Here is an 11,801-nt window from a genome sequence, read left to right on the forward strand (position 1 = left end):
ATAGTAGAAAACAAACACCAAGAAAAAATTGCTTAAGTGACTTACTTTAGATAACGATATTCTCGGGTAGAACTTGAAAAGCCCAGCAACCGTAGCCTCGGACCTCAACCGATTTCCTCGTGCCCCCCACCCGAATCCAAGGTCCCCTCCCCTCCTCCACGTACGTCTATAAGCTAACCACGCGATCCAACCTCACAACCCGTGTTCATAATCCGATGAGAAGAAGTTGTTCGATTTTTAGTGAAACCTCGGTGCGGTTTCGATGTTGCAAGAATTAAAACCAAATAGAGACGACGTTTTCTTTGTTCAAATGTTGCCAATTGCAAAATACAAGTGTTAAACTACCATATACTATATGGAGTATGAATAATATATATTTAGAGGCGAAATACAGCGCGGTACTACTCGGTAGCATTTTCATTGAGTCGGAAAAAAAACGACGACGAGGCGCAAACGTATATGTATCTGTATACAAGAAGCAGCTAGGAGATACTTCTCTTGGCATCAAATAAAATATTAATCGACCTACGAGCATTAGACATCTGTGTAGAATACTGCGAATATTGTTAAACGATGACGATTTGATTGCAACTATAGATAACAATCCAAAACAAAAGGTAATCGAGCCCACGACGAAACGCGGTAGACGCAACAAACAAAGTTTTCGTAGCTCTAGATCGTAAGATAAACAAATTAATGAAACGCAACAAAACGATCGCGAAATCGAGAAATCGAGACAAAAGGCAACACCAAAAATATATTGTAGACAAAACCAAAGTCGTTGTAATGTTGAAGCAAATCTATATGTAAATCAATCTGACTCTGCAAACGCTAACTAAACGTAACAAACATAAAAATTAAACACAGCCACAAAATATTATTATGAAATTAAATTGAAACCTTAAGATGCATAGCTGTTCGAAACATTATACCGATAACAATATTGAAGATATATTCTACATTTTTATGTGTCTGCATATTTGAAAGAAAAATATATATTATTGAATAAACCATATTTCAAATAATCTTTCGGAAAATTACCATGTGTTTAATATGAGTGATAAAATGGATAAAATTATCGACATTGGCAAGTTTACGAAATGGACAGTTTTGTAATCCCTCGAACCAATAAAACTCGATCTGTACTTTAAATTCACTTTCATTAATCACTTTACAGCGACAGTTTTATTTACTTCAGCAGTAGGAAAAAAAAGGTTTTGTAAAAATAAAAAAATTAAACTCGGACCACTGAATTCGATCTATAAAAGTTCGACTGCGTTCTCGGAACCTTGCCTCAAAAAGGCAAAAATTCTGCATACGTCAAGTTTATCAATAAATTAAAAGTTTAGTTGTCGTATTCAATTCAGTTTCACTTAGGAATTACTTCAGGCTTAAGTTTTAGTACTAACTACGTAAATATAATCCCAGCTTACTTCTAGTTCAGATGATTTTTTCATGTTCTTCGCATAGGGTGTTGTGAAATGATTAACAACGTTTAAATAAATACGTTAGGGCTTAGGAGTAATCGTGAAGTTCTATACAAATTGATGAATTGATGACTGGGATGGCAGTCTATGCTTTATCATACATGTGGCGGCCTGTCATTTGAGCTACGAGATCACCCCTCTTGCTAAGTTTAGATTACGTACAAAAGGTTCAAAAGTCCGCTTCAAGTGAATCAAATTCAGCTTGGGCGGCAGACCTGGTTGGACCCGGTCCACAGGTAGGTCCCCCCTCCACGCAAAGGTCGTGGCAGATGAGCGTGGTTAAATCGAAGCACAGGATGATGTCCGCTCTTATCTTCAGACTCCGGCAGAGTGCTGAAGAGTGCCTGTGCGTCCTGGATCCATCGACGGTGGCGGCGGCGTTCCTTTAACCGCCGTATCCTTTTCGTCTCCCAAAGACGACAATCTCTTTTTTTGACTCTATCCTGGCCACAATATTTTGGTCTGGGCGGGGTGTTTATCTAGCTGCTGCTCCGGCACCGACCGAGAGCCAGATCCCTTGCCTTTGTCATGTGCGTGAAGAACTACTTTACCACCTAATTGGCGTAGGAATTACTCGCACATAGTCTTATAGTTGGTGATTCTGGATTGGATGGACCTTGCACCAGGGTCAGTGATTTCAGGCATCGGAGTGCTCGCTGGGGCGTTGCCTTTAAAGGTTCGGTGGATGCAGCTGATGATTGCGGTGTACGTGCTGTGAGAAGTGGTGAGTCGGAACGTGATACACTGTGTTCTGGGTGATCATTCGCTCACGAAGTAAATGTTGTTACATTTAGGTCAAACGCGGGAAACTAAAGAAAATGTCATTTTGCAACCTTCACTTTAGTTGCAAGTTTCTAATCCTTTACATCGCCTGGCGGGACCTCCTTAATGGACTCCACCTTGGCCACAATCTTTAGTGCGGGACCCAGCTTCATGCCCATTGCGTTTACCAAATGGTTCTCCTTGAGCAGCAGCAGCGCTTGACCGTCGATCTCCTGCTGTATAAAGTCGTCCACGTAGTCCTGACAACCAGGCAGTTCTCGAATGAAATTGCTAACTTCTTCCACACTCCAACTGCTGATGGGAGGGCGATCGGTTCCATTTACATTGGAGGATGGTAATGGTAAAACCGGCGTAACCACTCCAGCTGATATCACTGGCAGTGGCACAGGAGGAGCTATTGCAATCGGCAAGGGTAATGTCAGGGGCAACGAAAGTGGGGAAGATGTCGACATAGCCGCTAGCACTGGCATTGAAATCGGTGGAATCTCCGGTGTAGCCGCTTGAATTGGCAAAGCCTCGGATATTGTCTGAAATGATTCTGTCTGCATTTTTTCCTCGGCCATAGCTTCATCCAGTCTATCCACCAATGCCATGGCGTCCACCCCAACTATACCGCCTGTCCCCAGGCCGTTGGTCTCTCCTGCTCCACCTCCTCCGATGCCGTTCTTTGCCTGCCTGGAGCATCCCGGCGAGCAGTAGCGCTTCCGTTTGAGTTTAGCTTTGTGCTCCAACTTTCCACACTGCTCGCAAGCAACCATGTCCGAGCCTGGAGATGATGCTATTCCACTCAGCTTGATGTCCTCCTGCAAGGTTGCCTTTTTCTCTGCGGGAAGGAAAGATACAATAAGATTGCGATTATGAATTGGTACTAGTAGTTTATACTCACTTGGCGGCTCATCGCTGACGTCTTTGTCTGCATATCGCTGTCTAGTGACGGGAAATGGTTCGTTGGCCTCCTGGATGATAAAGCCATCGATGACGTGAGTTAGGACGTTCGGCTTAATCATCGCCTTGGGGAGATCCTTCGATCCATTACTGATGCTCGACGTGGTGGTAGTGGTCGTGCTGGTACAACTTGTGGTAAAGGTACCAGAACTGGTGGTGGTTGTGGTAGCGGTTGAGCCAGCAGAGGTGCTGGTTGTCGTTCTGGGTACTCCAATCCCATTGGTGATCGTCTTCGTGGTAGCAGTTGATGTAGCGGACGTTAAACTGTTGGAGGTTGCCAATTTGGGCTCTTCTTTCCCACTGGCACTGGGAGTAGTGCTACTCGGTGGCTGCACTGCATTGTTTTGCTTGCTCGTGGGAGTGGTGGCGCCCTGTGAAGGCGTGGAAGACCTATCCGAGGCATCTCCGTTGGTCAGGGCTTCACTTGTGGAACTACTGGCTTCCACGGATGCGCTCACAGTGGCAGGAGTGGAGGATTTGGGGGTAGTGCAGGTGTCCTTCCCTGATACAGGCGTCTTGGGCGAACCAATGGGCACCAGGGTCGCGGTGGGTCCTTTCGAAGGTGTCTCCTTGCTGGGCGTCGTTGGAAAGCCTCCTCCTCCTCCACCGCTACTTGCACTGCTTAGTGTGACCAGCTGTCCCAGTGCTGGAGTGACAGCGGTGCTAGAAACACTCACAGGCGGAGCAGTAGATAGGTGACCCACTGTGGCATTCATCATCGAGGTCATGGCCAGTAAGGGATTTGTTGTAGGTGAGGGTGTGGTGGGTGTTAGTGAAGGTAGCCCCAGTTGCTGCTGCTGCTGTTGAGACGCTCCGGCAATTGTGGCACTGATTAGCTGCTGATGTTGGTGGATCTGGGTACCTTGCCCCTGAGCTTGCTGCATACTGGCCACCGTACTGCTGGTGACCAGAGGAGTTGTTCTCTGGCTGGTAATTGTGACCACACTGCTTGTGGGTAGGGAAGAGGAACTGCAAGTACCCGGCTTGGTAGTCTGAAAGATGCCGCCAGAGGCCGAGAGAGCTTCCTGAAGGGCACTGGATGTTATTCCGGCAATATCGTCCGCCGTCATCGATGATGAAACCGAAAAGGGCACGCTGCTAAGCTGCAACTGACCGGACTGCTGCTGCGGTTGCTGCTGCTGTTGTTGGGCTGTCGCTCCAGCCGATTGCTGCACTACAATCTGCTGGATAATATTCTGTTGCTGCTCTCGCTGCTGTTGTTGCTGTTGCGCTTGAGCCTGCACTTGGGCTTGAACCTGTGCCTGCGCCTGTTGCTGCAGTTGCTGCTGTATCAGTTGGTTGTGAAGTTGCTGCTGCTGCTGTTGCTGATGGGACGTGATGAACTGATTTGGCGCCACCTGAAGGATTTGCTGAGTGGCATTAGCGAGCGCCTGTTGATGCTGCGCCTGAGCTTGGGCAACTTGCTGCTGCTGCTCCCTTTGCTGTTGCTGAGCCTGCGCCACCGCCTGTTGTTGTTGCGCCACCGCTTGCTGTTGCTGTGCGTTAGCCTGCTGCTGCTGAGAAACCTGTTGCTGCTGTTGTTGCTGGGCCTGAACAGCCGCCTGTTGGTGCTGCATTTGAATGGCAGCAATCTGCTGTTGATACATATGTTGCTGTAGGATTTGTTGTTGCTGTTTCTCAATCAGTTGTAACTGTTGCTGCTTGTCCACTCCTGCCGTAGTGGCTGCATGAAGGGTCTGTCCATTCTGTAGGGTGATCGGCGTGCCCGTTGTGCTCATCACAACCATTCTGAAAAAATTCGAAAATAAGTACTGGGACAAGGTCTGTTTAGACAGACAATACTCACTTGTTGCCTGCCGCATTGACCACCTGCTGGAGATTCGTCGCCTGTTGCTGCTGCTGCACGGTGGTCAGGTGACCTACCACCTTATTTTGTCCCGCGACCTGACCGATTTCGGTTTTCAGTGTGGATAAAGCGGGACGCACCGGCTGCTGCTTGTTGCGCATTTTGGCCTTCAGTAAGCTCTGGTTCTGTGCAGTCTGCGTGGATACGGAACTGGCCGGACGCACTTGAGTTCCATTGTGGGGCATTATCGGGGCTCCTGGCCGCTGCAGAGCTGCTGCAGTGAGTTGCTGCTGTTGTTGCTGCAACTGGGCAGTGGCCACCGCTAGTTGCTGCTGCTGCGTCTGGTTGGTAGTGCCAACCTGCTGCTGCTGCTTGGGGGCTAGTGCATCCAATTGGGTGCGTGCTTTAGCCGGTGTCTGCGTCACGTTGCACTGGATTATCTCTGTGGGAAGATAGTTAACTTTAGTATCTATCGGAAGGAATATGCGACAACATTCTTACGGTTTTGCTGGGTCTGCAAAGTCTGTGTCGCCGGTTGCTGTTGAATGAACATGCCTTGGGTCCCGTCTGCCTGGTTTCGCAGGATGATCTGGTTGGGGCCGAACGGCTGCAGTCCTGTCGCATTCTGTAAGAACCAGGGGATCTGCATTTGTTGCGCTTGGCCAGCGTTCAGGAGTTGGGCAGTCTGAACAGACTGTGCTCCCACACCGACTGGTAAAGTCGATTGCGAAACCTGAACGCACTGCTGAGTGGTTTGGGTGGTCTGCTGCTGCTGTTGCTGAACCTGCTGCACCTGCTGGGTCTGTGTAGACCCAGTGGATCCAGGACCCGTCGCCGCCTGGACTGCGCTACTGGTGGTGGTCACCTTCTGAACCACTTTCTGGGCCAGCTTGCCCTGCGCATCCACTCCCACCTTGGCCAGAGCAGCTGTAAGCTGTTGTTGCTGCTGGGTAAGCTGCTGCTGTTGCTGCTGGTTAAACTGTTGCTGCTGTTGGGTGAGTTGCTGTTGCTGCGCTGCGGCAGCCATCGACTGCAGCAGGTTCTGCTGCTGCTGTGGCGAGTGGGAGATGACATTCACCGGAGAGATGAGCACCGTCTGAGGCGACTGATTGTGGTTGGAAGGAATACATGTGGCGTAATTTCCGCCGGCGAATCCCGCTTGGCCTCCGATCATTTGCTTGGCGTTTTGCGTCGTGGTGGTAAGCATCTGGGTGCCGTTGCCTTGGAAGGGCTTGCCGGCAGTGATCACCTGGATGGGCTGCTGACCGAGGCCGCCTGGATGCAACAGATTGCCTGACACAATCATTTGGGGGTACAGGAAGCTGGCGGATGGTTGCATCAGCTGCACCGTCCTTCCCTGCGTCCAATCCCCGCCAACTCCTCCGGTGGCCGCTGCCAGTTGCATTGGCGACATGGTGCTGATGGCTGTGGAGTGCTGCTGTTGCTGGCTTTGCTGCGAGTTGGCTGGACTAGCTGCTCCTCCGGTGCCGGCCGAGGCTGCTGCTCCACCACTGGCTTCCGACAGCTGCTGCTGCAGCTGCAACTGCTGCTGAACTTCCATAATGCTGGTCGCATGCTTTAGCTCAGTTCCACTGTTACCGGTCGTGGAAAACTCTTGCTTCACCTGAATGGCGTAGGGATGGTTTGCATATAACTGCTGCAGCTGCTCGGGGGAGATCTGGAGCGGCACATTGGTGGCGGCCGCCACCTGTTGGGCTGGACTCTGTGACTTCTCCAGTTTGCGGCCGGTTGTCTTCGATTCGGGTGTGCTTGGCGATCTGCAGCTGAGCGGCAGTAGTGGGTGGCGCCGTCTGATTGATGGCGTTCCGGCTGATCCACGTGCTGTCTTGGAGCTGGGCGATTGGGATGGACTCTTGGCAAAGTCCTCGTCAAAGTTGATGCCAGCCTTCTGGGCGAGTGTTTCCAGGCACCTTAGTGGCCGCTGGGGGTCCACGCGAGTGGTGGAGTTGCCCTTTACAGATGTGGTGTGTTCAGGTGAAGGTGATGGTGTGCGTATGGTTCTTGCTGATTCACTTTCTGTGTCCACACTGCTGAAAAGAGAAATAAGAAGCGCACACAGGCGATCAGTAAATCGCGCATGAGCACAAACAAACACGGACACACTTGGGGCGGCTCCGAATGAGTGGGGCATGCTTCATATTCATGCTTAAATTTGTATTTATATTCTGATTCATATTCTCTTAGCGCTTGACGAACAAACCACAGAACAACAAACTGCGATTGCATGTTACTCCCGCCAAAGACGTATCTCTCTCTCTCTCTTGCTCTCCAAAGGAAATGGGGGACGAAGAACAGGAAAAGAGAGAAGGAGGTGCGACAGGGACACACTATCATTGAGAAAGACAAAGACGGGATCGTATAATAATGCACTCTGAGTCCAAAAACGGCAAAGAAAACGAAAACGAAAACAAAGTCGAGACGAAAATGTGAGACGGAACGAGATACACTTTGTTTTGGGTGATCATTCACTCACGAGGTAACTTACAGTGGATACTGTTTAAGTGAGACGTGGTAGTCTTAGACAGCAACATATCATAAAGGAAATTATAAGGGAAATCACAAATGATTGCTGCTAACTTTGCAAAACACTAGCACCACCGTGTAGTTAGTACTTTTATTACAGAAGAGGTATATAAATATTTTAATTTGATGATGGTTCGTGACCCACTAAAAGTGCAATGTTTTGCATATGTGCATGCACACCAATGCTTAAAGGAGGTCACTTGTCAGAGTTGCCTGTGCCCGAAACATATATTTATAGTAGCCTTGCTCTCTGCTGCCTATTCACCTCCTCCTACTCCCATCCGTCCCCGCAGAGAGGAAGTTCGAGTGGGTGTAAGGGAGACCACTATTATTTACGGATGGCCCTTGAGCAATGGTTCTAAGCCATGATAGTGATATCCAAAGTGAGAGGTCCAAAGACCTGAGCTGGGAGCCCGAAATACTCTCCCCAGTTGTCCAGGAGTAAGATATGGTCGCAGCTCAGTTCACAGGAACAAGAGGAGCCACCGGCGCCACCAATAATGGTAATGGTTGGGAGTTGCTGTTACATTTGGTGCGTATCGGGGGTGGATATCGGCTTCCATTTCCATCGGCAGGCTGAGAGCGGAACGGATTTGGATGCGGAATCATAATCGAACTAGGCACAGCAGCATCTTCAACTTGCAACCGAAAAGACTGGTTTCTTTCTACCGCGCCACGGTGTGTTTGTGTTTTTGTGTGTGCGTGTACTTTAATGTGTGTGAGTGGCGACTGGCGGCTTACAACAATGCCAAAGCCATCATTATTTGATTTTTCCCTCGGCCGAAAATTGAGTTGCAAGAGGAAGAAACAGAGGAAGAGGAGAAGGAGGAAAACGAAGAGGAAGAGGGAGCAATGACAACAATGCGGGGAAAACAACAGGCAAAGAGCATGCGCCGACGACGGCGTCTCAGTCAGAAAAAAAATTATGTTTTACCGTTTTCATTTTTGCTATTCCTCGGGTAAATTGTATATTTGGAGACACCTGAGCATGCGATCTAACAATAAAAACGACGCAACGACGACAACTCTAGACGCCGCACAGAATTAATTGATTTTATTCTATTCACTAATCACTAATAGTCAGCACCGAGTCGCAATGTCGTCAAAAATAAATAAATAAATAAATACGACGAAACTGTGGTAGGGTGTGTGTGCGTCGCGTCGGCGCGTTTTTTTTTCCGTCGTTCAATACACATGCGATATGCGGTATGCGACACATACGACCCACACCAACACGAACGCAGAGAGAGCAGAGCGCAAGAACCGCACGCCGCCAAGTTAAGTTTCAAACTGAACCGCGCGCCGCAGCGACAACTCTACTCTTCGCTCGGATCGGAAACAAAATGAGCGCATGTGTTTTTGCTGAATGTGTGTTGGAGTGCAGCTGGAACCGCTTCTCTCCTCTCAGATACCTTTGCGACTTATAACTTTTCTCTATACTGAAATGCACGGGTGCGAGTGCGAGTGCGATGCCACTAGGAGTGGCCCTAGCCAGATAGCGCGTGCGAGCGGGATGCCGTGCGTTCGCATGGGGTTGGAATGAAACGGCAGCAGTTCGTCTGACAAAGCAAAAGCAAAACGAATAAAAAAAAACAGGAATCGAGACTACAGCTGGCGGGCATGTGTGTGCGTGCTCAACCACCCCGACTATGGGCCCCCTTCCGCTGCTGAAAACAAGAACAAAATACCCGGGACCAAATCTAGTTTTCTGTGTCTGTACACTCGAATGTCTACCGTCCGACTCGACTTCGATTGTTGCTATACTTCATCTTCTTTTTTTCGTTCCGTCACAACCACCACTACCTGGCAACCTCTAGCGCCTTTCTCCCTTCCTCTTTATCGCTTGGGCTTGGGATCGGCTTTACTTTATTATTGGTTGTGCTTGTCGGAAACTGTCGATGGAAGAGGAAGAGAAGGGAAGGTAAGGGGTAGAGTATGCGCAGAGTCAGAGCAATATGTTCGAACAGTGGCAAGCGATCCATTGTTATGGGAGTGCGTTATTGTTCCACTTTGAGAACCAAAGGCACACTGGAGAAATTTTATAGAACAGCAACATTAAACTAACTTTTAAGCACTGTATATCTGTGTATTTATATAATTTTTGACTTTGGTTATGGAAGTAAAACGAAAACGTAAAGGTATAATAACATTATAAAGAATATAAATACTAGATCTGGAGTTACACTTTAATATTAATTTCTTTAAGAATGAATACCTACGATTGCAAAATGTTTCACAACTCTATCACTCATGACCCACTGTGCCTGTCTTTGGCATTTCATTTTTCATTTTGTGCCAGCCCGTGTGTGTGTGCATACATTATTTGTAGTATGGGTGCGTTACTTTGGGCTCTTGTCGGCTTCTTTTCTCTCTTCCCACCCCTTCCAACAACAACGTCGCTGAGACGAACGAATGTTTATCATTCCGATTATGGTTGCTTTTTTTTTGCTCGGCTCGTATCGTTTTCGTTTCTTTTTGCTGCCGCCATATTATTTTTATGCTTTTGCTCTCTCTCTCTCTCGCTTTGTGCTTTGCTTGGTTTGTTCTCATTTGATGTGTGTGTATGCTCGTTTTTTCTGAGCTTTTTTCTATTAGTTGCGGACCTCCTCCTTCGCCGTTGTTTCCCTCTTTTGCCTCTTCCTCGCACGCTCAACTGTACAAGAAGCCGAGCATGCGCTCTTCTTTTTGCCATTCATTAATTGCCTCCAACTTATTGCGCGTTGTGTTTGGGGCGCATGGAGCGTGAGCGAGAGAGCTGATATTTGCATTTCGTAAAAATGACAAATGCTTAATGAGCGCAAATTGCTGCGCGTGCTTTTCTCACATTGCCTCTCGTTCTGGCTTGTTGACGCGGTCGTTCATCCCTCTCGCTCACACCCTTGCTGAAATGAAAACATAAACGAACCAGTTGTTGTACTTGTGTGGTTGTTGTTGCTGGCAAATGTCAGAATTACCTACACCATTTTTAAAAATGTTGAAACCTTGACGTAATTAGTATCTGCATAAATGCATAATCTTGATCATACATATGTACATACATGTAGATATTTACAACATTGTAAGTCTCTGCAAAGTTGTCAGGAATGCAGCTACTGTAGGGATTTTTAGCCGCAAGGCGTGACTGACGGTGAAAATGGATCCACTACGGGATCTCTAACACGAAGAGTGCACTTTTCTGCCGTGCAACTAGTTTGTAGATATGTAAATTGCCTATCAGGTTAATAAAAAATCCAATGCAAAAAAAAAAGCGTCATAATATGAAGAATCTTTGGATATGGTTGGTTGGTTGGTCCAGCGATATGGTTGGATCACCTGAATAAATGATAGAGTTTTGTATATTTGTGGGTCCCCCCCAAATCTTTATAAATACTTTTAAGTGCACAAATATTTGGATTTAGATGATAAACACAAATTATGGGCCTTTTCTTTATATACACGTCACACTAAAGTTGTTCCGTTAAACTTATAATTTCAATAAATAATACATTTTCAATGTCATTTTTTTAATTATTGTTAGCCGTAGGTAGGGATGGAAAAAGTTCCAAAATAACTTTAAGATTTATTTAAAATTTTAAGTAAATATAAATAGACAAACGTGCATTCATTTAATTGTACTTTCGTACATCTAAATGGCCTTTAATTTGGGTATTTCTTAAAATAAATTTCTTTAAGCATCCCGTGTGAGGGGCAAAAATAAAAGCAGGATTAAATTTCTGGATTATGAGGAGAAAGGTGATTGAGCTTAAGCCCAAGCTCCATTATAGGGTTTGCGAAGGAGAAAGTCAGAAAGGAGATTGCATTCGATCGATCATTATTGCTAATATTTCTCCCTTAACATCAAGTTTTGATACCCATAATTGACTTGGCATACAAGTCGACACAATGTTTTTATACAGATCTGTTTGGTAATTATTTACTTAGCTGCACTAAGTTTGTTTATTAAAGTTAAACAGTCTGAAACTTGAATAGATTTTTATGATTTATATCTGAGGTACGAATCACGTAACTTTACCAATACGATTCGCATAAGATACTATTTAGACAGTAATCGGTGAAAGAATATCATAGATATAAATACCCATACTTGTAAATACCTACCTACATACATATGTACATATGTATGTATGTGCAGCGGAATTAACGTTCTCCATTTTGATTTGCTGCTTGCCACGACGACGACAACAACAACAACGACTATTCATAGGTGTGACCACCGATCTAAGCGCGAAGTCGAC

At 46.8% G+C, this 11,801-nt stretch overlaps 1 protein-coding gene across 3 annotated transcripts; it reads right to left on the reverse strand.

The window, feature by feature from the left end:
- Positions 1-1,146: 1,146 nt before the first annotated feature.
- On the reverse strand, positions 1,147-8,937 carry LOC26526087 (polyhomeotic-proximal chromatin protein). Of its 3 annotated transcripts, none has more exons than XM_026981803.1 (5): positions 8,501-8,937; positions 5,524-7,070; positions 5,023-5,464; positions 3,157-4,964; positions 1,147-3,093 (listed from the first exon to the last, which is right to left on the reverse strand). In XM_026981803.1, the coding sequence occupies exons 2-5, from the start codon at positions 6,581-6,583 to the stop codon at positions 2,342-2,344; spliced, it is 4,062 nt and encodes a 1,353-aa protein (XP_026837604.1). In that variant the 5' UTR covers positions 6,584-7,070; positions 8,501-8,937; the 3' UTR covers positions 1,147-2,341. The 3 variants fall into 3 exon arrangements, with proteins under 3 accessions (XP_026837604.1, XP_026837603.1, XP_026837602.1); XM_026981802.1 differs by having other exon boundaries at positions 5,524-7,073; XM_026981801.1 differs by lacking the exon at positions 8,501-8,937 and adding an exon at positions 7,244-7,339 and having other exon boundaries at positions 5,524-7,073.
- Positions 8,938-11,801: the final 2,864 nt, after the last annotated feature.

Source organism: Drosophila erecta, unplaced genomic scaffold (genome assembly GCF_003286155.1).
Source record: "Drosophila erecta strain 14021-0224.00,06,07 unplaced genomic scaffold, DereRS2 tig00000126-arrow-pilon, whole genome shotgun sequence".
NCBI lineage: Eukaryota > Metazoa > Arthropoda > Insecta > Diptera > Drosophilidae > Drosophila > Drosophila erecta.

Coding starts and splice junctions, on each gene's coding strand:
- LOC26526087 (XM_026981801.1), bottom strand. CDS start 7,269: ATGCAATCGCAGTTTGTTGTTCTGTG. Junction 5,465..5,523: donor TTTGCAGACCCAGCAAAACC/GTAAGAATGTTG, acceptor ATCTTCCCACAG/AGATAATCCAGTGCAACGTG. Junction 4,965..5,022: donor GTCAATGCGGCAGGCAACAA/GTGAGTATTGTC, acceptor GAATTTTTTCAG/AATGGTTGTGATGAGCACAA.